The 27,715-nt window shown below is 42.7% G+C and overlaps 1 protein-coding gene across 2 annotated transcripts in view; it reads left to right on the top strand.

Annotated features, from left to right (window-relative positions):
* Positions 1-27,715, top strand: part of rgs11 (regulator of G protein signaling 11) — a 140,478-nt gene that overhangs the window by 105,470 nt on the left and 7,293 nt on the right. For both annotated transcript variants that reach the window (XM_068003190.1, XM_068003189.1), the window contains exons 11-17: positions 2,708-2,769; positions 10,598-10,711; positions 13,191-13,306; positions 15,987-16,074; positions 18,855-18,993; positions 26,509-26,591; positions 27,148-27,262. In XM_068003190.1, the coding sequence (XP_067859291.1) occupies positions 2,708-2,769; positions 10,598-10,711; positions 13,191-13,306; positions 15,987-16,074; positions 18,855-18,993; positions 26,509-26,591; positions 27,148-27,262 (717 nt within the window). The remainder of the gene's footprint in view (positions 1-2,707; positions 2,770-10,597; positions 10,712-13,190; positions 13,307-15,986; positions 16,075-18,854; positions 18,994-26,508; positions 26,592-27,147; positions 27,263-27,715) is intronic.

The raw sequence follows: 27,715 nt of genomic DNA, 5'->3' as shown, positions 1-27,715 counted from the left end.
GAACAAAGATCTGGGGTTTTATGTGCACAAATCGTTGAAGGTGTCAGGGCAGGTTGAGAAAGCAGTTAAAAAAGCATACAGGGTCCTGGGCTTTATAAATAGAGGCACAGAGTACAAAAGCAAGGAAGTCATGATGAACCTTTATAAATCATTGGTTTGACCACAACTGCAGTATTGTGTCCAGTTCTGGGCACCACACTTTAGGAACAATGTGAAGGCCTTAGAGAGGGTGCGGAGGAGATTTACTAGAATGATTCCAACGATGAGGGACTTAAATTACATGGATAGACTGGAGAAGGTTGAGAGGAGATTTGAAAGAGATATTCAAAATTATGAAGGGTCTGGACAGAGTGGATAGAGAGAAGCTGTTCCCATTGACGGAAGGGTCAAGAACCAGAGGGCATAGATTTAAGGTGATTGGCAAAAGAATCAAAGGTGACATGAGGAATAACTTTTTTACACAGTGAGTGGTTGGGATCTGGACTGCACTGCCTGAGGGAGTGGTGGAGGCAGGTTCAATCATGGCCTTCAAAAGGGAACTAGATAAGTACTTGAAACGAAAAAATGTGCAGGTCTACGGGGAAAGGGCGGGGGAGTGGACCTAGCTGGATTGCTCGTGCATAGAGCTGGCACGGACTCGATGGGCCGAATGGCCTCCTTCCATGCTGTAACCTTTCTATGATTCTGTTCTATGATCAGTTTAATTTCAGATCTAAAATGAATTGTTGTTTCAAATGTTTTCATTATACCTCTGGCTACAATGAATTGGGGAATTTCACGTTACTGTCCAACACATCTGACAAAGAATGTCGGGCTCAATTTTAAAACTGAGCTGGAAAGGGGGTGGGGGGTTGACTTGAGGACGGGAAACCCATTAGTTTTCCAGACGTCCTTACGATTTTGACCTAAGGATATCTTTCATTTTTCTTTGTCGGTTTCCCGTCTGACTGACCGGCCTGAGTGACAGGCTGGTCTCAGTCGGATGGGAGACCAGCCAGGGAGAGGATGTGTTCAGGTAAGACTGCAGGTATGTCTTTGTTTGGATGGGGGGGGGCATGGGGGGCAGAGGTTGGCATAGGTTGACACTGGGTCATGATTCATGGGGGGAGGGATCGGGGGTCACTCACGGGGAGGGTTTCAGGCTCGGGGGTCATCGCGGGGGTCCACAATCGTTGAGGGGGAGGATCGGGGGTGGGAGGATCGGGATCGGGAGGGGAGGATTGGGGGTCCACGTTCGGGGGTTGGGTGTCCGCGATTGTTGGGGGAGTCAGTGCAGGTAGGCTTGTTGGGCCTGGGGGAAGCACTCCTGCTCCTCCGGCCCCACAAGCTGTGCCTTTCTAGGCACCTACCTGTTAGTCTCAGGCCTTCTCATCTCCTTTCATGAGGCATAAAACAGAAGGCCCGGGAATCCTGATCCTCCGGGGTTGAAATCAGGAAGTCCAGAAAAATGGAGGACCGAAGCCTCTTTGAAAGGTTTTAAAGCCCGACCCACCTCCTGGGTGCGGGTTGGTCGCCCAGCCCTCTTCCCGCCCCAGTGAAAAAACAGAAATGGGCGGGTTTGGGGCGGGTCTGAAATGGTTACAATTTTCAATGCCCCCCCGCCCCCAACCCACCCGTTTTTCACTTTGAAAATTGAGCCCATGGTAAAATTTGAATAAATCTGTTTACACTAGTGGGCAATTTTCAGCTGAGTTATTCTAAAATATACTTCTTGAAGGTGCCAGATTTTGCCCAAGTCTAATAGTGGAGTAAATACCTTTGTGTACTTTATGCATTTTAACTAAAGGACATTGCGGCAAAAATGACTCTGCACTCTATAGCTGTACTGAGATTAAAGGAAAGGATTTCACTCTCATTACGAAGTTACCAGTTGCTATATTTGATGCTGATGATGCCCCTTTTCAGCACAGACACAAGCCTGAATAAAACTTGTGCTTTTCTGACAAATTTGCTATTTCATCTCAGTTGCTGCATTACATTAATTTAAATTCAGATCAAGATAAATATGGCATTGAGTAAAAAAATTGGGGATTTTTTGGGATGGGGTGATTTATTTCAAGGCTCACAAATACTGTTAGTCAGTGATTGAACTTCTATTTTTGATCTGAAAAGGAATCAGATTTGGTTTTATCTTATTTGTGTGCTGGGTTTCTTTACTAAGTAACAAAAATATCATCCATTGCCCCTACACCTTCAGTGAAATGCCTTGGAATGTTTTTATGTTAAAGGCACTATATAATTGGAAACTGTACTTTTAGCAAATAGAGGAAAATTAGGTTGTGGATCGCTGAAACAAAGAAGTCCAGCCCAATGCTGGTTAGCACACTATCATAGACATAGCTCTCTACCCAGTACTAACACTATTATATGATAATGGGAGGAAATTCCACATGGGCAAGAGGACTGCTTTTGTAACCTTATCTGGTGAAAATAGCATTACTACGAAACCACATGGAAAATTAAGCATCATTTCTGTTATAAAGATACCCAACATTTATTTCTTGATATTTTATACTATTATACAATAGGGCATTTACTGCAGCATGCACCTTGTTACAAGATAAGGTTTCAATATATAGAATATAGTTGCTTCAAAAATTTGTGACACTAAAGTTTATATGTAGAATGTGCTTGAATATTAAAAACTTATTGTATGACTTTCACTTTTTTTCTCTTTTTCACTGCAATTATCCCTTTGGACAACTAGATTGAATATTACAAAAATGCATTGACCAGAACAAGAGTCAAATCATCAGTCTCCCTGGAAGGGTATGATTTTTTTCTATGCAACTGCATTGCTGTAACTCTGTAATGTAGATATATGTAGGGATTTTCTCCAAAGTTCTTTCTTTGCTTTTTCATCCTTGGCAATTTTCTCCCATCATCAAGGTATTGATTCCTTGGGCACGATTTTATCGGGGAGCTGGGAAGGAGGCGGGGGGTTGGAATTCCTGACAGGAAACCTGGAAGTACGGGTTTCCCAGACTTCCCAGATTTTGACGTAAGGACGTTTTTTTTTTGACGGTTTCCTGCCCGACAGGCCAGTCTGATTAACAGGCTGGCCTCAGTCGGAAGGGAAAAGAGGAAGGACAAGGTAAATGTTAGATGGGGGGATCGGGAGTTATCGGTTGGGGGGGGGTTCAGTCATCGGCGGGAGGGTCGGGGGTCATTGTGGGGTCAGCCATCGTCGGGGGTTGGAGATCGGAGATCATGGGGATGTCGGTCGATCGTGTTTGTAGAGTCGCTGCAGAGCCTGGGGGAAGCACTCCTGCTCCTCTGGGCCCACAAGCTGTGCTATAAAGGCATTTACCTGCTGTTTCGGGCCTTCTCGCCTCCTCTCACGTGGCGTGAAGTAGAAGGCCCGGGAATCCCAGCCCCCAGGGGTTAAAAATAAAAAATCTGTTAAAATGAAGGCCCACAGCCTCCTTGAAAGCTTTTAGTGACCAACCCGCCTCCTGAGAGCGGGTTAGTCGCCCGCCCCTCATCTCACCTCCGTTAAAACCAGAAATGAATGGGTTGGGGGCGGGTTTTAGATTTTAAAATTTTTACTGCCCCCCGCCCCCCCCCCCCACCCCCGCTCCCAACCCACCCGTTTTTTCCGAGTTAAAGTCCCTTGTTTGGGTTACGTTTTTGAGGAATGAAAGTTACTTTGTGGATACCTCACCCAAGTGGCCAATATTCATGTAGCAGCCTTCACAGTGAGTGCTGGTCGGCTATTCATGGGGTATCACAGCTAATACTGTCCTCACCTAAAGTTCGCACACCTACAATTTCAGCAAGAGCCAGTGAATGGCAGTCAAGATTGGGATCCCTGGATGATTTTTCCCATCGCTAACTCAGGGGCTCTGAGGCCAATTGTGCTGAGTTGCAATCTCTGCCAGGGTGAAGTGTGGTGCTCCTAACCCCACTGTGGCAGAGATGCAAACTCAACACAGTTGGCACATAGTTCAGCTACGCAGCGAATACACTCATTGACCTATTAAGTTAACAATAAAAGCAAAGCTCTTGCTTTGCTTTATTTTTAGTCCAGAAGTTGACTACCTCACTGTCAGCAATGACACATCGGTTTACAGATGATGGCTTTACTATTGAAAGCAAAAGAATGAGCACTTTGTCATGTAGACATCTAGAACATATGTACAACACAATACACTGAAATAACTTGTCTAAGGAAGTAGGTTCACTAAGGCATGTCAAATCTTACTCACATTATGGTGACTTCTACATAATAATTCTAACTTAATAGTGCATAATAATGTTTTAGGTTAGGTAGTGTAGATCTGATGTCAGAACGTTAAGATCATAGGCAGTTAGAGACTGGGAGGCAACATTCTGCAAATGCATTTGAGTATATATTTGTAGAGCTGTCCCTTCCCGCACTCAACATTAATACAACGGTATAACTCTTGAAAATGCTGCTGACACTGCTGCATTCGGTATAGTATAGCTGGACATGAGTGAAGTAAATAATGTTGGATTAAATCCAGACTCCTACCTATTTCTGTTCATTTTCATTGTCTCCCTGTTTTTTGGAGTCTGCTCGGGCTACAGATGATTTCTCCAATTGAGTGGGAAGACAGGCAACCTATTGGCAGTTGGGAGTGTCATGTTTTGGGATTTCTGACTGTGCTGTCACAGGCAGACCTTGATGTAATATATGTTACAAAATGCCACTATTGAGCTCAACTTAGCTCTCAAGGAGTTAAATTCACAGGAAAGCACAGCTGTGAGATAGGCTTCAGACAAGACATCTGAACCAGCATACTGCAGAAAATGAGATAGTTTAACATTCTAGTGTTGTTCACACTCATTGCTGCTGCAACAACTATTCATTTGAAATAAAAACAGAAATGCTGGAAAAGCTCAGCAAGTGAGGCAGCAACTGTAGAGAAAGAAACAGAGCTAATGGGCTCGATTTTCGCACCCCCGAGCGGGTGCGTTTGTGGCGGGGGGTGGGGGGTTGCGAAAATCGGGGATTCCTGGGGTGGGGGGTCCGGAGCCCGGTTCCAACCAGCCCACTTCCGGCTTCCCCAGTGATGCTCTGACAGCGCGCGCAGCCCCCCCCACATTTGGCACTGCCGCCGGCAATTAAAGCCGGCAGGATGCCACTTGAAGTAATTAACCAAGTACTTCAGGTTGTTTACAGACCTGATTGACCTGATATTTTAGGAGGGGTGGGATTTTCACATTAACTGGGACTTTTCCCGTACTGGGGGAAACACTCCCAGTTCAAATGGACGTGTTGCAGCCATCAGCCTGTGGCAGCTGCAAAGGTCCATTTGACAGGTGGTGGGGGGAGACCCTCATTGCAGGAGGCCACTCTGTCACTTGGGACAAAGTTTGGCCTCCACCACCCTCCTCCTAACAATAAAATTCACCAACTTGCACACTTACCCCGGGGTCCAGAGACATGTACCGACCTTGCAGACCCCCTCAAATGTACATCTTCCCGATGGGGGCCACTGTAGCTGCAGTCATGACCTCCTCAGAGGACGAACAGCATCACCAGCCTCGCCGTCCACCTCTGACACGTGGAGCTCCACAACACAGTGCTGTGACACATCCACCTGCACAGCAGGAGGGAGGGCAACCGCAGAGAGAGATGTGTCGCAGAGGGCACTCCCCTCGCCACAGAGTCTACAGACCGAGGCTCAGCTTCCTGGACCTCTCTGAGCAGCAGTGCACACGGACGCTCAGAGTCACTCGACATGTAGTCATGGACATCTGCAGCCTCCTTCATGCCGAGCTGCTCCCAGCTGGCCCGAGCACCATCTTCTTACCTGTCGCTGTCAAAGTCACCACTGCCCTCAACAACTTCTCCTCTGCATCCTTCCAGGGTGCCACCGGGGACATCGCCGACGTCTCTCAGTCGTCTGCACAAACGAGCCCTGCAAATACACCTACACCCACTCTGCAGTGACACAATGGGTGGCATCAGTTGTGGGTCTTCATATTGATCCTCAGGAAAGGGCATTATTGCACAAACCAGATGAGATTCGCAAAGACTTCACAGTAGTGGTGACAATATAATATGTAATGTGAATTGATCAGAAATTAAATACAGGTAAAAACCATGACAAACCCTCAAACACCCTTGTGCATCCCCTTCATGCTCACGACACGTTTGCCGTACTCTTCCTACTGCACATATGTGATGCATGCCCTGTGGCTGCAGCACAGGTAGTGGCAGGTTGAGTGAGGCTGACCGTGAAAGAGATGCATGAGAGGGTGAGTATGAGATCGAGCCATGAGATTGTATGAGGATTGGGTTGAGTGGTAGTGGTGGGATGAGTACTGGCGAGGTGAGTAAGTACAAGTAAGATGAGGATGAGCTTTGAGTGGGTGTGAGGGGTAATGTGACAGAGTAGTGTTGGCAGTGCAGAAGGAGATGTGGGGTGGAGGCAGTGATCTGGCAGACGGAGTGTAGGGGAATGAGTAAGTGTACTCACTGTGGCTGACCTACTTAGATCATTGAAGTGCCTCCTGCACTGTATGCAGGTGCGCAATATGTTGGTGGTGCAGGTGACCTCCTCTGCCACCTCGAGCCAGGCCTTCTTGGTGGCAGAGGCAGGCCACTTCCTCCCGCCCGCGGGGGGAAGATCTCTGTACTCTTCCCCCCCCCCCCCCCCCTCCTCACCCCATCCAATAAGACCTGGAGTGAGGCATCATTAAACCTGAGAGCAGCCTTCCCCCTGGGTTGCTCCATGCTGTAATTTTGCCTATTTTCTGTAGCATCAGTCAGTGGAGGACTTCCCCTTTAAATAGGGCTCCTCCAGCTGACAGCAAATGCTGCGCATGCGCAGTCCACCTGTTGCGCAGTTTTCAAGCGTGAAACCCGGAAGCCAAGGTAAGTACCTTCAATCAAGCTGCAATCACGTGCAGAGCACCCCAATTTCACTGGGCGTGTTACCCAAGCGCCCAGTCGACCCCCTGCTGCCAACCCGCCGCCCTCCTAATACCGGGCCCAAGATTTCGACCAGAAACATTGGGCTCAATTTTCAAAGTAAAAAATGGGTGGGTTGGGGGCAGGGGGAGGCAATGAAAATTGCCACCATTTCAGACCCGCCTCCAAACCGCTCCGAGGAGGCGGGTCGGGCCTTAAAACTTTTCAAAGAGGCTTCAGGTCTCCATTTTTGACTAATTCCCCATTTCAACCCCGGGGGGCCGGGATTCCCAGGCCTTCTGTTTTATGCCTTGTGAAAGAAGGCGAGAAGACCCAAGACTGCAGGTAAGTGCATGGAAAGGCACAGCGTGTGGGCCCAGAGGAGCAGGAGTGCTTCCCCCAGGCCTAACCAGCCTACCTGGACCGACCCTGCCCCCCCCCTCCCATCACCGATCACGGACCCCCACCCTCCCCCCGATCGCGTATCCCCAACCCCAATCCTCCCCCTCCGACCCCTGATCCTCCAACCACGACCCTCCAACCCCAACCCCGATCCCTTGACTCCGACCCTCCCCCTCAATGATCGTGGACCCATGTGATGACCCCCGATCCCATCCCTCATGACTCACGACCCCCGTGCCCACCCATGCCCCCATCTATGCAAACAAAGACTTACCTGCAGACGTCCTCTCCCTGGCTGGTCTCCCGTCCGACTGAGACCAACCTGTCAACCAGATGGTCAGTTGGACAGGAAACCGACAAAAAAAAATAAAAGACGTCCTTATGTCAAAATCGTAAGGAGTCCGGGAAACCTGTACTAATGGGTTTCCCGACCTCAACTTGACCCCCGCCCCCTTCCCAGCTCCATTTGCAAATTGAGCCCATTAACTCTGTTTCTTTCTCCACAGATGCTGCCTCACTTGCTGAGCTTTTCCAGCATTTTCTGTTTTTATTTCAGATCTCTAGCATCTGCGGTATTTTATTTTCTATTCATTTGAACTCAGCGGGGTCATCGCCAAGTTAGGCTGGTGGATTCCGCTCTTAGGTGCGGGAGGGGTGAATTAATTTGACTAAAAGTGGACACTGGAGTCAAGCTTTTAAACAGAGGACAGTCAGTTTTTGTTAAAGGGCCTAGAAGTTCTGGACAATAGTTAGAAGACATTAGTGGAAAATTTCCATGGGACTGTCCCGATTTCCTGCTGCAACTTTGGTAGAAAACCCTAAGAAGCAACAGAAATGGTTGTTTTCACCAATCTTCTGCTGAATTTATGACAGGAGATCGGGAGAATCCCCCATGGATATTCTACCCCATCTTGCTTTTTTTTTAATTCATTCATGGGATGTGGACATTGCTGGCAAGGCCAGCATTTATTGCCCATTCCTAATTGCCCTTGAGAAGGTGGTGGTGAGTCACCTTCTTGAACCGCTGCAGTCCGTGTGGTGCAGTCCAGTGCTGTTAGGTAGGGAGTTCCAGGATTTTGACCCAGCAACGATGAAGGAACAGCGATATATTTCCATGTCGGGATGGTGTGTGACTTGGAGGGGAACATGCAGATGGTGTGGTTCCCATGTGCCTGCTGCCCTTGTCCTTCTAGGTGGTAGAGGTCGTGGGTTTGGGAGGTGCTGTCGAAGAAGCATTGGCGAGTTGCTGCAGTGCATCTTGTAGATAGTACACACTGCAGCCAGGATGTGCCGGTGATGGAGGGAGTGAATGTTTAAGGTGGTGGATGGGTGCCAATCAAGCGGGCTGCTTTGTCCTGAATGGTGTCGAACTTCTTGAGTGTTGTTGGAGTTGCACTCATCCAGGCAAGTGGAGAGTATTCCATCACACTCCTGACTTGTGCCTTGTAGATGGTGGAAAGGCTTTGGGGTGTCAAGAGGTGAGTCACTCGCCGCAGAATACCCAGCCTCTGACCTGCTCCTGTAGTCACAGTATTTATGTGGCTGGTCCAGTTAAGTTTCTGGTCAGTGGTGACCACCCCCCACCCTGCCAGGATGTTAATGGTGGGGGATTTGGCGATGGTAATGCCATTGAATATCAAGGGAAGGTAGTTAGATTCTCTCTTGTTGGAGATGGTCCTTGTCTGGCGTGAATGTTACTTGCCAGTTATCAGCCCAAGCTTGGATGTTGTCCAGGTCTTGCTACATGCAGGCACAGACTGCTTCATTACCTGAGGGCTTATTTAGGTTAAGTAAGGTGAACTACTGATGTAGGAAATTGTTTTATTTATTTTATGTCATTACATTGCACTGATAGAGCAAATTCATTTAGTGCAATCTAATTGCTCTATATTTGCACTCTGTGCAATAGAAGCAGCTTAATGATTCATATCAAGCCTTGTCTCACTAAATGTTTGCTTGGTCCAACTTCAGAGATACTGAAGAACACGAGCTAAAGACACAAATATCCATCGGGATTATTGTTACACTCCAGGTTACTCTATCATACAAGTGGGTATAGGGCAGTGAATCAACTCCCATAAAAAGTAAGACATACAGACCACTTACGGGACCAATTGATGCCATTAGACCAGAGAAGGTATCTACGGCAGACCTGAATTCTTAATAGGAGTTACGATCTAGTTACTAGCCTCACTTGACTTATCTTTTAATGGCGTGCAAAAAAAGAGCTGCTGTAATGAGGGAGCCAGTCTCTGGGGGAAATCTAGCTGCAAGAATCTGAAGTAGAGGAGAGTGGTTGTGCCAGGAAAAAGGTTATAGCTAGACTTTTGAAGCCAAGCGGTGGGAAAATAGGACATGCAGATTTATTTGAAACTGCTATTTTAGCAGAGGTTCTGTTTGAAAATGAATGGGTTAACATCTCCAATAGTGGAGAGAGAAAATTCAGACATATCTTTTAGCATCCCACAGCATAATTTCAGTGCTTAAAGATCTGAGCATGGGCAAGAGGGATAGCTTTAAAGACCTAAATCTGGCACAGCCTTGCTGCTGCAGAGGACGCAGCAGTAGAGAGAGGTTGCCAGCGGGTATATAAAAAGATATGTGGAAATATGTTAATGTATGCTATATATGCACAGACCTGTTTCTTATCGTTTAAATACTATTGAGTAAGTTTAGTGATTGTTCAAGTTGTACACGTGTCGATCCATTGTTAGGATAATTTAATTTGGGAATGGTAGTGAGGCAGCCTGGGTGGATGTTTGGAGGAGGAAAGCAAGAGCGTGCAATTTTGATGTATGGAATTTTAGGAATGGCGTATAACTATTGTAATTATTAACACCAAGCTCCTGTAAATGTTCAATGTAGTCTTATTGCTTTAAACGTTCTACACTATAATTTAACATATAGGCACTGGGTACTGAGCAGCACAATGAGCTACAGCTTTCTCCTCTGGGACCTGAGTTCAAATCCAGTATGTTTTAATGTACATTCCAAGTACAAGGGCCCGAAGTGAAATGAGTTTGGGTAAAGTCACGTTTCTTGTGAACATGAGTCAACAGCATAAAATTGCTCGTGCCACTACATTGGCAGACTTACTCAGAACATAAAGATGGTTGGGGTGAGAAATAGAAATGTCACACTGGTATAGTAGGAAGCAGTCTTCTACGACTGATTCAACCTCAAATTGTAATGGCAATAGTTTTAGGCATTTATTTTGAAAAGTGCCATCTTCTTTCTGCTATTTCAATCTACAGGTATCTGATAAATATCTGTGATTATGACTGGTGGAACAATCTACTTTTTTATTTGCAGATTTGTGAAGCACTGTGAGCAATATCTTCTGCATGATCCGATCGTATCTGGCTGTCTTCCCAGCAACCCTTGGATTACAAGTGGTACTATGTACTGGACAATGAATGCTGATTTGTAAGTGCTCAAAATGTTTGCAGATGTTTTATTACTTGAGGTAATAGACCAGTCACAGAGCAGAAGGGTAATTGGGCTTTCCAACAGGATAAGAACGGTTTTGATCTGAGCCTTTACAATGAAGTTCTTCACATCTTGCATGAATTTCCCTTGTACCATCCATTTAGTGTTACAGGCAGCAGTTGATTTCCTCATATTACAATCATCACCCTTTGAAGAACCAGTATGAACCATGCTGACCAATAACATTCACTGTGAGAAGAATCATTTTACAGTTTCTAAAGTTTCAAGTTTCTCCTGTATTCCCTGTTGGATTTATTAGTGACTATCATATATTTATGATCTCTACTTTTGGACTCCAAGTGGAAACATTTTCTCTATGTCTATCCCATCAAACCCTTTCATAATTTTAAAGACATCTATTAGGTCATCCCTCAGCCTTCTATTTTCTAGAGAAAAGAGCCCCAACCTGTTCAGCCATTCCTGATAAGTATATTCTTATGAATCTTTTTTGCATCTCCTCCAGTACCTCTTTTTTTTATTATTTGTTCATGGGATGTGGGCGTCGCTGGCGAGGCCGGCATTTATTGCCCATCCCTAATTGCCCTTGAGAAGGTGGTGGTGAGCCGCCGCCTTGAACCGCTGCAGTCCAGTACCTCTATATCCTTTTTATAATATGGAGACCAGAACTGTTCGCACTACTCCAAGTGTGGTCTAACCAAGGTTCGACACAAGTTTAACGTAACTTCTCTGCTTTTCACTTCTCTCCCTCTAGAAATGAACCCCAATGCTTGGTTTGCTTTATTTATGGTCTTATTAACCTGCGTCACTACCTTTAGTTTGAAGACACATGAAGAGAAAATATTATTGAATGAGTACTACTGTTCTATCCTAGCATTAATTAAATCCAAATTAATTATATCCTATTAATTAAATCCCAAGATTCAGTCTGGTAACGTTATTTATTCTTATTAATAGTGATAGAAGGAATTCAGTGAATCAGAGTTCACCGCATGTTTCACAGGTCCATTATCCTCTGGGAAAAGAGCCATCTCCTAACATCTAACCTAACTTTACATCACTTGAGATTGTGACCCTTGGTCCTCCCTAACCTATTTAGTTGAAACAAAGGCTGTGATATTGCGGGGAGGGAGCAGGGGGAGATACAGCGGCGGGGAAACCCGGAAATCTGGGTTTCCCGGAGATCCTGCTGAACTTAACGGCAGGACCTCATTTAAATTTTTTGACTCCGTTTTCCAGCCCCCAGCCAGATTAGGAGGCTGGCCAGCTGTTGGGCGGGAAGGGCTGCAGCACTAGGCCTCAGCAGGGGAGCGGAGTGGAGAGGAGGGAAGGTAGGAGAGATTTGTGGATCGGGGGGACGTCGTAGAGAGCCAGGAGGACATCAGTTGTGGGGCGGGGTGCGGAGAGGACATTGCGGGCCAGGAGGAGATTGGGGTTTCCGATCGCTGGGGGATCCGATCGCGGGGCTTCAATCACAGGGGGGGAAGCAGGGTAAGCACTCCTGCTCCTGGCCCGCAAGCAGTGCTGGGAAAGTACTTATCTGTTGGATCTGGCTGTTCTCGCCTCCCTTCAGCTCCCGGGTCTCCCAAGCCCTGGGAAACCCGGCCCACAGCTATTAAATTTAAAATTTGAGACACGCAACCTCATTAAAATATTTAAATGACGGGCCCGCCTCTGCAGAGCAGGTTAGTCGCCCGCCCCCCAACCTGCCTCCATTAAAACTGGAAGTGGGCGGGTTGGAAGTGGGTTGAGATCCAGTTTCCCCTTTTTGAATTTTTAACCCCCCCCCCCCACCCCAATCCCTCTCCCACCCATTATGGGGGGTTAAAATTCCCCCAAAATTCTCTACACGAGCATAGTCTAATCCAGGGTTGTCAAAACTCAATTTACGTGGTGAGCCTGATCCAACATCTTGGCACTTGGTAAGAGTCACATTCAGCAAAAGCTATTTAGACACACTGGGGTAGAAATTGATAGGTGTCTCGCCCGTTTTTTGGGTGTAAAACAAGGCAATATATACTAATTTCTGGGTGCCTTGACTTATGTGGAAAAGAAAATCGGCCGTGGTGTAAAACAGGCTGCCTATTCTCTATTGCCCGCTTTGCACTACCTACCACCTAAGACCTGTTTTACCCGCATGGTTTCTTGAGAAACTATCAAGCTGGACTATACTATGGTGTGTGAAAGATAAATATCACTGTAAGAATGTTGCTAATCCATCTTTCTAACTTAACCTTCGTCATAGTAAAATCTGCTACTATTTTTTCGCAAGATAATCTCACAGAAGTAGAACCAAACATTTGAATTTGAAGAACATTGCTGAAGCATTTGGTTCTAACCCTATGACCAGATATTGTATATCCATACAGTCTAATTTGGATAACTAAATATTATGTCAATATTAATAAGCTGTGCCAAAAGGTAGAAGTGATGTTCATAGATTTCTCTCCATTGACAGTGTGGATATCCCAACAAAGTTACGTGTAGAACGCTGGGCATTCAATTTTGGTGAACTGCTCCATGATCCCCTTGGCCGACAGGAATTTAGGCACTTTCTTGAAAGAGAGATCAGCGGTAAGAACAACTAAATCAAAATAACATAATGAATGGTTCACTTGCTCATGTTTAAAATATGTAATACTGATTGTAGTACTATTCATATAGGTTTAGAATTTGTTTAATTAACTTATTTGTTTTCTGTCCCCCATTTTTATCACCTTCATGGGCCGAATACAATATCCTCCTATTGCAGTGGGACAGGAATATCTGGCCAATGGTTTCTCTAAGACTTTGCTCAATGGTGCTTTGTTGTGGTGAATAGGCAATGAAGTTCATGGAGTGAGGAGACACAGTCAAAGTTTCCCTTTTCCAGGATGGAATGCAATGCTTCCTCATCTAAAAGTTGTTCCCAGAATTGACAAAATTTATCCACCTGAGCTAAACAATTCTGACAGACAGTCCTGAGTCTGTAATCCATTGTTTTCTAGTTGTGAAGCAGACATTCTGTTCAAGTGTCCTTTATCTAAACCAACTGTGGACCATGGTTCACATGTGAGCCCTAGCTGCCATGGAGCCCTCTGCACTTCTTTTTCTTGCTCACTGATTTATCCTGTCTGAATTCTGTGGGCACTGTTGGTCCAATCAGTATTTGTATTTAGTCCCAACTTAATATTTCCACAATGATAGAAATTAAAGACATTTTACAAAATTGTGACCATACAATTGATTTGATGAAAAATGTGCGGTAGTATATTGATTGCGCTTATGACTTTATATACCCGGTCATACCAACTCTCTGCTGGAATCCATAGGTTACACATCTGTATTATGAACCAAGGTTTAGGGCAAAACCATATTTATTTCATAAAGATTTTCACTTATCTGAAAAATCTGAGTCAGTGTGGAAGTTACACGTGCCAAATCATATCTTGGGGCATCATTTTTTTTTTTATTCGTTCATGGGATGTGGGCGTCACTGGTGAGGCCAGCATTTATTGCCCATCCCTAATTGCCCTTGAAGGTGGTGGTGAGACGCCTTCTTGAACCACTGCAGTCCGTGTGATGAAGGTTCTCCCACAGTGCTGTTAGGGAGTTCCAGGATTTTGCGACGATGAAGAACGGCGATATATGTCCAAGTCGGGATGGTGTGCGACTTGGAGGGGAACGTGCAGGTGGTGGTGTTCCCATGCACCTGCTGCTCTTGTTCTTCTAGGTGGTAGAGGTCGCGTGTTTGGGAGGTGCTGTCTAAGAAGCCTTGGCGAGTTGTTGCAGTGCATCCTGTGGATGGTACACACTGCAGCCACTGTGCGCCGGTGGTGAAGGGAGTGAACGTTTAGGGTGGTGGATGGGGTGCCAATCAAGCGGGCTGCTTTGTCCTGGATGGTATCGAGCTTCTTAAGTGTTGTTGGAGCTGCACTCATCCAGGCAAGTTGAGAGTATTCCATCACACTCCTGACTTGTGCCTTGTAGACGGTGGAAAGGCTTTGGGGAGTCAGGAGGTGAGTCACTCGCTGCAGAATACCCAACCTTTGACCTGCTCTTGTAGCCAGAGTATTTATATGGCTGGTCCAGTTAAGTTTCTGGTCAATGGTGAACCCTAGGATGTTGGTGGTGGGGGATTCGGTGATGGTAATGCCATTGAATGTCAAGGGGAGGTGGTTAGACTCTCTCTTATTGGAGATGGTCATTGCCTGGCACTTGCCACTGGCTGTTGTCCAGGTCTTGCTGCATGCGGGCTCGGACTGCTTCAGTAGTTGAGGGGTTGCGAATGGAACTGAACACTGTGCAATCATCAGCGAACATCCCCATTTCTGACCTTATGATGGAGGGAAGGTCATTGATGAAGCAGCTGAAGATGGTTGGGCCTTGGACACTGCCCTGAAGAACTCCTGCAACAAAACCCTGGGACTGTGATGATTGGCCTCCAACAACCACCACCATCTTCCTTTGTGCTAGGTATGACTCCAGCCACTGAAGAGTTTTCCCCCTGATTCCCACATATTACATACCACAAACTACAATCTGAAGGCTGGCAACCTGGTCCTTGAAGCCAAAGCAACTTACTTCTATTTCTACTTTTATTTCTTACTCACCAGTTTGCCTTGTTTGAATTTTGTGGCCTGTGGATTTGGGAAGATCTCAACTCTGTTGACTCATTGGTGGATAAATCCTAAATCAGAACATTGATGTCTGTTAGATTACCATTGTTTTTTGTAAGAACCCCGCTTTAAAAACAAAAACAAACACTTCCTGGCATCTCTTGCAAACTCCAAAATATATGAAAAATTGAAATGTCTTATAGAATACATAGATGGTGCCTAAACATTACTAATTTTTAATATATGCATGTATTAGTCTGATTGTTAATAACCAATATATAACAAATCTTAAATTTGATCCATAAGTAAATCTGTGTTCGGATGAACCACAGTAAAGCCTTCCTTACTCAGAGGAAGGAAGGATGGTGTGATTACACTAAGTTTGACTTATTGTAATTTCAATATTTGGGATCCTTTATCCCAAAAGGTTGATTTATGTACTGTCATAACATGCATGCACATTTTCTGAACAAAGGTGGATTATAGTCTGGGAATGTGAACCACAGTGAATATACCATAAGTAATATCATGTTTACTGAACTGTAGAGGTAATTCAGAGAATCCAGAATTCAGTGTAAAATTGAGTATAAAATAAAAATTGTCACTAAGAACTAGACACTTGTACCTATAATCATTTTCTGTATTTCAAACACTAGCTGAGAATCTTACTTTCTGGGAGGCCTGTGAAGATGTACAATATGGAGAACAGTCAAAAATTGATGAAAAAGTAGAGGCCGTCTTTGAGTAAGTGGATTGCTTTTTAAATGAATACTGTAAACAACTGTAATGTTATCCGTTTTATAAATACATTAGATCTACAATAGTAACATTGTCCAAAATAATTTTCTAAATTTTGAGAAGCAAAATTACTAGAGAATATAAAGTTTGCTTTTCAAAAGCCTCTAAACCTTTCTCAACTCTATCCCATTTTACATGCTGTGACACAAATTTTCAGTACAATGACTTATAAGTAATGATATATTTCAGTAATAAACATTGTTCACTAACTGCAGGCATTACCTCATCTTGAATCTTTTCAGCATGATTCCCACATTAGATTATCAAGGTGACATTCTCCCCTGCAGCATGATTCTGCAGCCCACTAAAACTAGCGCCTGCCAGTAGAACAGATAAGGTTCTGGGATAATGCCAAGACTGGCCCAGCAAATCCGTGAGGAAGCCCACTGATTGAAAGAGAGAAAGCGAGCCCTGATTCTACTTGCACGAACATGCTGGGTTATGTGGAAGGGACTCCTGGACTGAAAGCAGAATCTGCAGTAACATTAATTGCATCCCAGACTTTCACTGTAATATGCTCCATAACTCCAACCAGCCACGTACACAGAAAATAAGGGTTGAGGTCTTCCACTTGTGCAGCCTGCAATGCCCCCCCATTCATTTTCATACATCTACCAGGGTGGTAGAAGGCGAACTAGATGGATCTTGGTCTTTTTTCAACTAGCAGTTCCTATGTTCCTATGAAAGCAGTTCCACTACTCCTGATCATTGTGATCATGCGGGTTCAATACTTCATGGCTCAAGAATGTTTGTACATTTCACGCATCCACCCTGCCATTCACTCATAACTTCTCAAGGACCAATACAATTCCCAAACACAACTGGGTTACAACGTTCTTCTACTTGTTCATTTTAATTTTTTTCTTACTTGTCCTTTGTCTCTCTTTTATCTCTCTCTCTCTTAATCCACTTTCTTTCCCTCTTTTTATTTCTCTTTCTGTCTCTAATTTGACTCTAATTCACCCTATTTCCTTCTCCATCATTCGCTCTTTTCTTTCCCTATCATTTTCTTTCATTGGTTAAGGACGTTCACAAGGTCCCAGATGCGACATTGACCGCTGTGGCATTATCAATTCACATTTCGAAGCAAATTGTGGTGCAAATATAGTGTGATCTGACGGGTCAGGTAAAAGGTCCAGTTCACGTCGCTCACCGCAAGATGCACCGTTCCAGCGATTTCTGGGCCAATGCTTCTATCTTTGTAAAGCATCACATACCCTGACCGACCATAAACAGTGCAACATGAGGTCTGCTAGTAAAACTCTTATGTCCAGTGCACATCCATTACATTTCTGATGTCACCCTTTAGGGGGAATTTTGCAATGGGCAGTTTTTTGATGCAGGTGACTAAGTTATTTTAATGCAGATGATATCCCATTATCGCCAGGTATTTGGTGCGAATGCCTTAAACACTCACACCAAAACATCGCTCATTGGAAAATTTCCCCCATTGTTAGATGCAAAACAATCACAAAATAAAGAGAAACAAAGTCTGGCATTTTATCCTACGTTCTTTGATCTGGAACGATTAATTTACAATTTATCGACCTCTCATATTTACAAGCAGGTAGAATTATCTGGATTCCAAGAGTACTTGAGCATTGGCCTCAAAGAGAAAGGTAGGTTAGCATCAAAACAGTGCTCCAAATCCCAGACTAGCTGTGGACATCGACGAGTGTTGAAATAAAATTTGGTCCGTTTTATTAAAGAGACCTGGAACATGCTAAAACTTCAAAATATTGGGATATTTGATATTGTGATGTAGGGTACATAAAAATTCCGATGTACTCCCTTATGTTTACCCCATTTTTACCTTCTCTATGTTTTCAAGCTATGCATCATCTGCAGCCAAGAGACCTTCACCAAAGCTGCAGGAATGGTTCAGGGTCATTCTTCCTCCCTCTCTGTGCGAGGCATTTCACCTCCCCACAGTAACTCCCCGTCGTGATGCAACTAAGATCAGAAGCTCAGCAGAGATAGACAATCTGTGTCCCATCACTCTGTGGAACAGTTCATTGGTGCGGCAATACACCATGTCCAAACAATTTTACTTAAGATAAAAGTCACACATCAACCAAACCCTGACTTCTTTATATTGGGGCCACATCATGAACAACTATTATAGATTTGCCACATTAGTGCTCAATTGATTCACTGAAACAAAGTGCAGCTGGAAAAACAACATTTCAGGGACTGTATGGTGTTAGAGAGGACCTGTTACAGGCAATCTGCCATATCTGATAGTATACTATGCTTAGCTGCAGCCAACTTTGGTAGGGATCCAGTGGGGCAAATGGTGTTCATAACTTTTTAGTTGATAACGGCCGTGTACAACTGGCAGGGATTATAGACATACCACCAAAGAAGTGGATTTGATCTAAGGGGAATATCCCAGTTGTTCAAAGCAGCAATGAAGCAGTAAAGTAAAAATGTCACACATTTTGTTGACTCAGAATTGTTGATTATATAGCACATGAGCAACTTGGTGCTATATGTCTTTGTGCCCCTGGTTGTTAAATATTGCCGGTACCAAGATCCAACATTGTTTCCTCTTCCTTATATACTTGAGTGAGAGAAAGCAAGTGAATTCTATTGGCAAGTAGATTTAACCCTGAACCTGTGTGAACAGGTTCTCTTAAAACTGTACGACCTATTGAAAATTAGCTCCAGACTAGTTGACCTTTTGACTTCTATTATTATTTATATAAAATTTGTATTACTTACAGACAGTTTCTGGCAGCAGGTGCCAGCAAATGGGTGAATATTGACAGCAAAACAATGGAAAAGACCCTTGATGGATTACAAATTCCTCATCGCTACGTCTTTGAAGATGCACAAATGCATATATATATGCTAATAAAAAAAGTAAGTGAGCTTATACATCAGTGTTTATACATATATACATTATATATATATATATATATATGTTACGGGAAAGATGTGCTTGCACTGGAGAGGATACAGAGATTTACGAGGATGTTGCCAGGACTGGAGAATTTTAGCTATGAGAAAAAATTGGATTGGCTGGGATTGTTTTCTTTGGAACAGAGGAGGCTGAGGGGAGATTTAATTGAGGTGTATAAAATTATGAGGGGCCTAGATAGAGTGGATAGGAAGGACCCATTTTCCTTAGCGGAGAGGTCAATAACTAGGGGGCATGGATTTAAAGTAATTGGTAGAAGGATTAGAGAGGAGTCGAGGAGACATCGGAGCAGGGTGCAAAGGTAGGTTCATTTTGTGTTTTAACTTCCTTCTGTGGTTTTTTATGTAATTTTATTTTGTTTCTTTTTCCCTGATCCGGCCCTTTATGCCTGGTTTCACCAGGCATGAATCAGAAGCGGTGGGCAAGCCGCCCAGGTAAGTTAAAAATTGTTACAATTACTTCATCTGTCACAGGTAAAGTGCCTTAAGTACCTCAATGAGTTACATTTGGCTCTTTAACTGTCATCCTGACTGCTTTAATTGCCGGCAGGACTTCCAGTTTCGGGTTGTCTACGCGCACACAGGTGGGTCCCTGGGAAACTCGGAAGTGGGTGGGTTGGAGCCGGCCTCCGAACCCAAACAGGATTTCCGCGATTTTCGGAGCCCCCAACGCACCCGCAATTGCCCCCTAAAATTGAGTCCCCTATGTCCACACCACATAGGTTTTGCCTATGTAAACTTGTCCCTATTATTGAGCAATCATGTGGCTGTGAAGGAAATTTCTGAGCTAGCTATGCCAGGTTGGCTACTATCTTAATTTTTTCAAACCGCAACCTGATGGTAATTATTTCTCCTGAATCTACACAAATACAAACACAGTTTCCGCTATAGATATATTTTGTTTCAAATCGTCCCAATATAAAGATAGAATTAGTTCTATTTTCTGCCTTGACCTCTCCAGATCGCTCATTGTTCGGCCCGTTTACGGCCGCACCAGCTGCCTAGCACCGTTTCCCTTCTATCATCCTCGCCTCACTGGGTTTCATCCCACTGATTTTGTCCGTTATTTAATTACCTATGTTCAGACTTCACAATTCAAATTCAGCTCAGTCAAAGTCTGAGTTAAAATATCAAATCCAAGCCCAGGCTTTTGGGAATGCCTTGAGGCCTTCAAGCAAGACCTTTAATAAAGCCAATAAAAGACACAAAGGCAATTCAATGGATAAATCAGAGTGAAGAGTCTACATTGGCAAATCCATCTTTGAGATGGGGGAAAGGGAGGGGAACAGAAAGAGACACAGATAGAGAGCGGAGTTGAAAGAGCGAGGGGTTTAAGGGGACAGAAGGAGAGGGATTTGAAAGAGGGGATGAATGGGAGAGTGATTGTGTCTTTCTATATGTCTCTCTCCCAAATAGAGATTGCCAGAATTTCTTTTCTCACTCAAATTTGATTCTCGATTTTAAAAAAAAGTTGAATTATGAAAGCAAACAAAGCCTATATTAATGTCACACCGTAATTACTTTTCCTCGCCAGTGGTGGAGCTGCAGTATAATTTTCGTGTCTCCCGGCTCCTCAGCCTGAACTGCAAAGAAACTACTATGCTCGAACCTACTCTACTTCTCTGCCTCCTAAATTGCCCTGTTTTGCTTTTTAAGTATAAGTAATAATATAATATCACAATGTTTCAATTATCACCATCCTCTAACCACCCTTCAAACTTTACTTACTATGACATGGTTCTGAGTAATGCTTTAATGCTCTTTACATCAACAGATAAAATTGAAACTGGTTATGTAAGTATCTATAATAGGACTTCCAATGCAAACACCTGCCTAGCCCAGTGTAACTCTGGGCCTCCCAGCACCAGTGGCACTGTGGGGTGAATCACCTGCTTCCATCTTCCATTTTGTTGTTTTTCTCGATCTCTTTTAAATTTTAAGTAAAAATCTCATAAACTTAAAAAAAACTGTTTTGTTTAGAATAAAAGTTAATTTTGTTGCTGCCTTCCGGCCATCTTCACAACCTAAGCCCCACTCCCTGCCACCTGCTGCAGCTGTATAAGCTGCACCTCGGGGGGGGGGGGCAAATTTAGGTGCTTCAGTGCCACCACAGGTGGGAGGGTGTAATTACAATGCAAAGCTTCTATAGGTCATTTCCATTATAAACGTGGACACCAGAATTTATAATGCAAAGAGTTGATACAAAAAGATATAGATGGGTAAAAATTGGCTTTAGTTTTATTTCCAAAAGTAAAATGAGAAAAATACTAAACTACATGTAATTTATTCCTTGGAATAAAAGTTTTCTCATTCAAAACTTTGCACGGGTAAAACAACATAATCTCCCACTAACCCCCAAAAGAAGTACAGCTATTATGTTAGCCTGGAAATTCAGCAGAAGTGCAGACGGGCAACTCTGGCCAGCTGTTGACCCCTGTTGTTATGACCAGGGCTCACAAGAAAGGGACAATTTTTTTTTAAAGATGCCCCTCGGGAAGCAAAAGGTTTGTCTAGTAAAGGATCAATTAATCGATTACTTTAACTCTCTTTCTTCCTGAGCCCTTTTTAAGGACTACAACAGAACCCACGAGTGCTTTCAGCTGGTGAACTGGGTGGAATTCCTGGAATAGCACCTGAAAACATGCCCCTAAGGTTGGTCAGGGACATAAATAACACCTGCAGCAATTTGCCAGGGGTGTTGTGAAGGGTGCAAACCCGTGATGTTGAATTTCTACTCCAAATTGCAACCTCTCCCCAGCCAGAATTGCATCGCAGTTCTGTCACTCACTCTCCAGACTGGAACTTCTACCCTGATATCTCTAGTTAATACCATTTACAACTGCATTCATGCAGGGACCAGATTTACAATCTCTGTTGCTTACTTTTGATACATTTCTATAGTTATGCTAACTGGTAATCCATTGTCCTAGCACAATACTGACAATAAGTTTTGGACTTCCAATTGGATTTATATTATTCTTTAATTTATATCATGTGAGCTAGGCAATAACATATAAAAATTAACTCAAAAGTTGATTTGTGGTCTGTGTTGTGCTTACATTAGTGCCAAGAAGGAATGTCCTGCCTTGGGGCAGGTCATTACAAAGAGGTTTCCATTATTTTCAAAACTGCTTAACAATTGTTTTATATTCTTTTGACTCCCATATCATCAGGAACTAGAGCACTTTTAATGTATATTTATAATAAAATGAAACCATATAACACCGTCACATCATCACCTATAAGTCTTACCAATCTAGCTGTATCAAACTGAGCCTTTATAGTAGTGTTTTTTAATAAAAGAAATGTGCTTGCCATCTCGATCACACTCTCTTTCAAGATGCAAATGAACTGGTCTTGTCAATTTCAAACCAATTATTCACAAACCCATGCATCCCCAGAATAAAATGACGATATCTGCACCAGGAACAGTAAATTTTGTGCAAAAACTGGTTAATTTTACTAGTTTTCTGCATCTTATTTTACCTCCATATTTGCTAAAAACATAAAACTTTTAGTCACAGGGAATAAAGGCTTTAAATGGAAAATATTCATGAGGAATGTTAAAATTATAATACAACCTTAGAAATTACTGTTGGCACAAAGGATTACATCAGCAGTAATTGGTGTAGAAGCAGCAGTAAAATTAGGAGTGTGGCTTCGTTTTTCAGTTGCTGATCATTGACACTCCAATCCAGTTGCTGACAATGAGAAATGGATTCTAAGCCCTATGGTGCACAATACAAGCAAAAGACTAATTAACAATATTGGTATTGGCATAATTGCTGGTTGAGGGGGAGTGAACAATAATGCTGAGCTTGTGCATCATGTATGTAATGATTTCTTGCCATCATAGAATTCAGGCATTGGGGCTGTGGCATTATTTGCAGCACTGGGGATTCCCTATGAAGCAGTGGGATTTGACAGCAGTGGGGAGTATCCAGGACACAGCTGTATTGGTTGTTCTGTACACACAGTACAATGGGGATTGCATTCTGTACTCTCCTGGCACTGGACTTAGCAAAAAAAAACAGGAAAGGGCTGCCAAAGATGCCAGGTGGTACCAAAGGCATACTGTCTGGACGTAAAGCCTTTATAATGTCATTATAATGTACCATCCCAAGTATAGCCACCTGGGATCAACTGAAGAGCAGTGCCTTAGGAGGCTGTGGTTTAGCAGATGCACTTTCTTGAGTTTCACCATCTACACAAGGAACTCCAACCAACATCTGCAATCCAGATGGCACCGCCAGGGACCGTAAAGGGAAGACCAGTAGGCCAGGCTGCCCTTATTAAGGAACCCTACTGCCTATATGTGCCAAAGAAACTTGCCAGAACACCTTCAGCGACAATGTCCTCAGCATTTGCTCTACTGTCATCAATGCCCATATTTTGCTGCTATTCTGAATAATACATGCAAAGCAGATAATTTATTGAATAAATTGAGTCACATGTGAATGATATCAGTGTGGTTTACCCTGCACTAATATAGATAGGGGTGGGGAAAGTTTAGCTTTCAGACTAGAGAGAGAGAGAGAGAGCAGGATTAATAAAGCAATTGGAGTAGAAGCCAAAGGCTTAGCTGAAATAAATACTGAACATATACTCTGAAGAGAAGGAAAAAGAAACAGGCAATAAAGGTGGTTAGGAATTAAACCACTGTTGTGCTCCTCCCTCTTCATTGGCTGGGCACTGTATGGCCCAACAGTGATCATAGTTTTTACTCCACAGACTGAAAACAGCAATATTGTGATAAACATTCAGGAGTAAGAAATGTTTAGTAACCCACAGTTTACACATAAATAGTGCACCAACAGCAATTTCTAGGCTATAATTGCAAATACCCAGTTTTTGTTTTAAAAAGTGCTTATGATAATTTAATCCAGTAATGAAATAATAAAGCTAACTCAATGAATTTCTAGAATAATGCAGCACCGTTGCAGAATGTGGGCATTGATGACTATGGAGGAAATGTTGAGGACAGTGTTGCTGAAGGCGTTTTGGGCAAGTTTATTTTGTGCATATGGACAATAGGGTTCCTTAAAAAGGCAGTTAGCTAAATATATCTTGTATTAGTGACTGGCATATTGGTCTTCCAGGCCAACTAGTGTTTCAAACTTGGATCAGTGACCAAATTTATTTACAGTAGATCCCAATTTGAGTTAGATCAGTAATGGACATGAGGCTATAAAACTAGTGATGCCTTTGCATTCTGGCATTTCACTCAGGACTTAAGTACAGGTTTTTATTGGTTAAATTGAAATTATTTTAGCAAAAATCTGCCAATGTATTTTTGATTTTTATAACGTCTAACAGTCTATGAAATTTATACTTGAGTTCAAGACTACACAGAGGCTTCTTCAAAGCAGTTTTACAAATACACCAAGGAAGTTTTGATCTTAAGCCAATATTTAACCAAAAGCTAACTTACTTTGATTTTAAAAACTCAGAAGATTTCTGGGGAATTTAATTTGGATTGATAATTTTCAGGACTGTCTCTGCGATATAGCTAGCAACTACCACTGTTTGAAGATGTACTATTTTGACAGCATAAACAGTGAAACACACCTTGGCATGTGGAGATCAGTCCCACACTTCTAGACATCAAACTCTGTCTAACCCACATCATAGTAACCATTATAGTACTCCTGCTGAGACGCTTTAACATCAGTGGTGGTACACAGCTGGAAGAGAAAAGTTCAAAAATGAAGCTCACAGTAATATTCTATTTTACATAAATAAAATAAGAGCATAGTATAAATTGATCAGCATTCTAACAGTTTCTTTCAAACTAACAGAATAACCCCACCCGACCGATAGCACAGTATAATCTGACCCTAAGTCTCCTTAACATCGATAGCACAGTATGACTGCAGTCTAAATCAACTTAACACTGGTAGTATCCTGTATCTGCAGCCTAAATCACCCTGTCCAACTCTGGTAGTACCCTGTAACTGCAGTCTAAATCTCACAGTCTAACAGTAGTAGTACCCTGTATCTGCAGCCTAAATCACCCAGTCTAACACTAGTAGTACCCTGTAACTGCAGCCTAAATCACCCAGTCTAACACTAGTAGAACCCTGTATCTGTAGCCTAAATCACCCAGTCTAACACTAATAGTACCCTGTAACTGCAGCCTAAATCACACAGTCTAACACTAGTACCCTGTAACTGCAGCCTAAATCACCCAGTCTAACACTAGTAGAACCCTGTAACTGCAGCCTAAATCACCCAGTCTAACACTAGTAGTACCCAGTAACTGCAGCCTAAATCACCCAGTCTAACACTAGTAGAACCCTGTAACTGCAGCCTAAATCACCCAGTCTAACACTAGTAGTACCCAGTAACTGCAGCCTAAATCACCCAGTCTAACACTAGTAGTACCCAGTAACTGCAGCCTAAATCACCCAGTGTAACACTAGTAGAACCCTGTAACTGCAGCATAAATCACCCAGTGTAACACTTTCACCTTCCTCTGTAAATACATTAAGCATCTCCACCTTTCCCTCACTCTCTCTAGTACAAATGTCAACCTTCATCTAAAAGTGGCCCTACCCCTTCTTTGATTATCCTTTTACTTATGTCTTTATAAAATCCCTTGGTAGCTTTCTTTATGTTAACTATCAATATCCTTTCACAGCCCCTCAGGTTTTCTAAACTCCCTTTTTTGTTTCCCTTCTATACTTTGTATATTTCTCTGTTTCTATATTATTCTCCCCATATTTAGCATTTTTATTTATCCACTGAACCCCATCCTTTGACATACATCGTTTTATTCCTAGTTGCAACATATTTAACCTGTACTTTATCCAACAATCCCAAGTTGATTTCATTTAACAGAGGTCATGAGAATACTATAAGAAGGTAGACTCACACTGATTCAGCTATGCACTGACTGCAGTAGAACCTCAACTGATTGGCAGCAAACATTTTATATGTTAATTTTAAACTTTTCAGTTTTAGCTGAGAGCCAGCTAGATCCATCGGCTTTTGCTGACATTTGGATACCAGTGACAGACCTCTGTGGTAAATCTCATGCACAAAGTTCCACTTCCCCTACCTAAAGAGTTAAGTGCAAAGCCAACTACATAATCGAATGCTGCAAGCTAACATCGCTCTAAAGCTGGTACTGGTGTCAAACCTGGAGTACTCTTTAGTTCCCGGTAAATAGAAAATGGATGTGGAAAAATTGACAAAATGTGCAGCCTCAATTATGATTAGGTCAGAGCTATAATTGAAAGCATTTTCTATTTAGCATTTTAAAGGCATAAAGCAACAATTCTACTGTCACAACCTGGGGATAACCTATTAATTTTATATTTTCTGATTTTTTTTTTAACAAGGACGGTATGACTTGTGTGTTTGATACTGAGGGAAATGGTGCTTGCGTATGTAACTGACTCTTTGAAGCTACCAATCTTACCAACATGTGATTTTTTGTTTATATTGTTGCTCCAGGACTCTTACCCACGTTACTTAAAGTCAGAGATGTACAAGAATATGCTAGCAAAAGCCATAGTTGCTCAGGAAACCAAGAAAAGGTATATTATCATTTGCTTTATGTGGAAAATATTTTTGGGTGAAAAGTTGTCCTGCTAACGTCATAGGTACCGGCAGTAAGCTATTTTGCTTTGTTTCAGCTATCCATTAGAATGTCAGTATATCAATATATTATGTATATTAATATTAAGTTATATTAATCCTATAGTTTTTTGAAAACAAAAATCAATGAAGGAGTAAATGTCTGGTTATGTGAAGTAAAGTTTATTAATAAGAGTAAAATAAAAGGTTATGTTGGTGAGAGGGAAAGAAAAGTGTTAATTAGTTTCAGAAATAACTACAGCAAATATTTCTCTCATCATTTACTTGTTACAAAATTAGGCTTTACGGTCACATCATTGGAATTCTGAATAAAAAGTGATTGCATGTATTATTTTAGCATTACATTTTCAAAACTGTACTAAACGTATGCAGAATTTTCAGTAGTAAAGTCTTATTCAATTATTGATTGCTGACAAAGAAAAAATATACCATTACCTGTTTAGCAACTCAACACAGTTTTTAAAAAAAATAATTTTTGCTTCTGTGTTTGTCTAGTGTGTTATCACTCACGAGGTGGCATCGTCTTTACAGCCCAAGCCTTGCGCAGGTGTCAAACCCAAAGGAGAATGATGAGAAAGGCAAGGCTGCAACATCAGGAACGGTTTCACAGGTTCAAAACTAAACACAGCATATTCACAGCATTAATTTTCCTTTACGCTATCATAATTCTACATCTCTTAAAATATTCTCCCACTTTCCATAGGATCGTGCTTAGACAATGAAATGTTTTATTGTTGACTTTACATCACATTTTTGAATATGCCAACTTTTATTCAGGGAAGTGTAAATTGCATTTCCTTGTTAAAAACCCACTGAACTGAAGTCTTAAAATCTTTTGTATGCAGTTTCTGACTAACCCAAGAATTTTGGAAAAGGTATGGACCACTGTCCCCCTCAAAACTGCTTTCCACTGCCCTCTCTTATAAGATATATTTGACCTCAACAGTAGAGTAATGAAAGACATTTGAAGTATTAAACAATCTGCCATTAATATTACTGACCTCTAAATTCTACTGGAGAAAGAGTACAATATTAAAATATGCATGTTATAGCTGGCAGTTTC

The sequence above is a fragment of the Heptranchias perlo genome, chromosome 22 (genome assembly GCF_035084215.1).
Source record: "Heptranchias perlo isolate sHepPer1 chromosome 22, sHepPer1.hap1, whole genome shotgun sequence".
Lineage (NCBI taxonomy): Eukaryota > Metazoa > Chordata > Chondrichthyes > Hexanchiformes > Hexanchidae > Heptranchias > Heptranchias perlo.
Note: the sequence above shows the minus strand (reverse complement) of the source record. Positions and strands in the feature narration are given on the sequence as shown.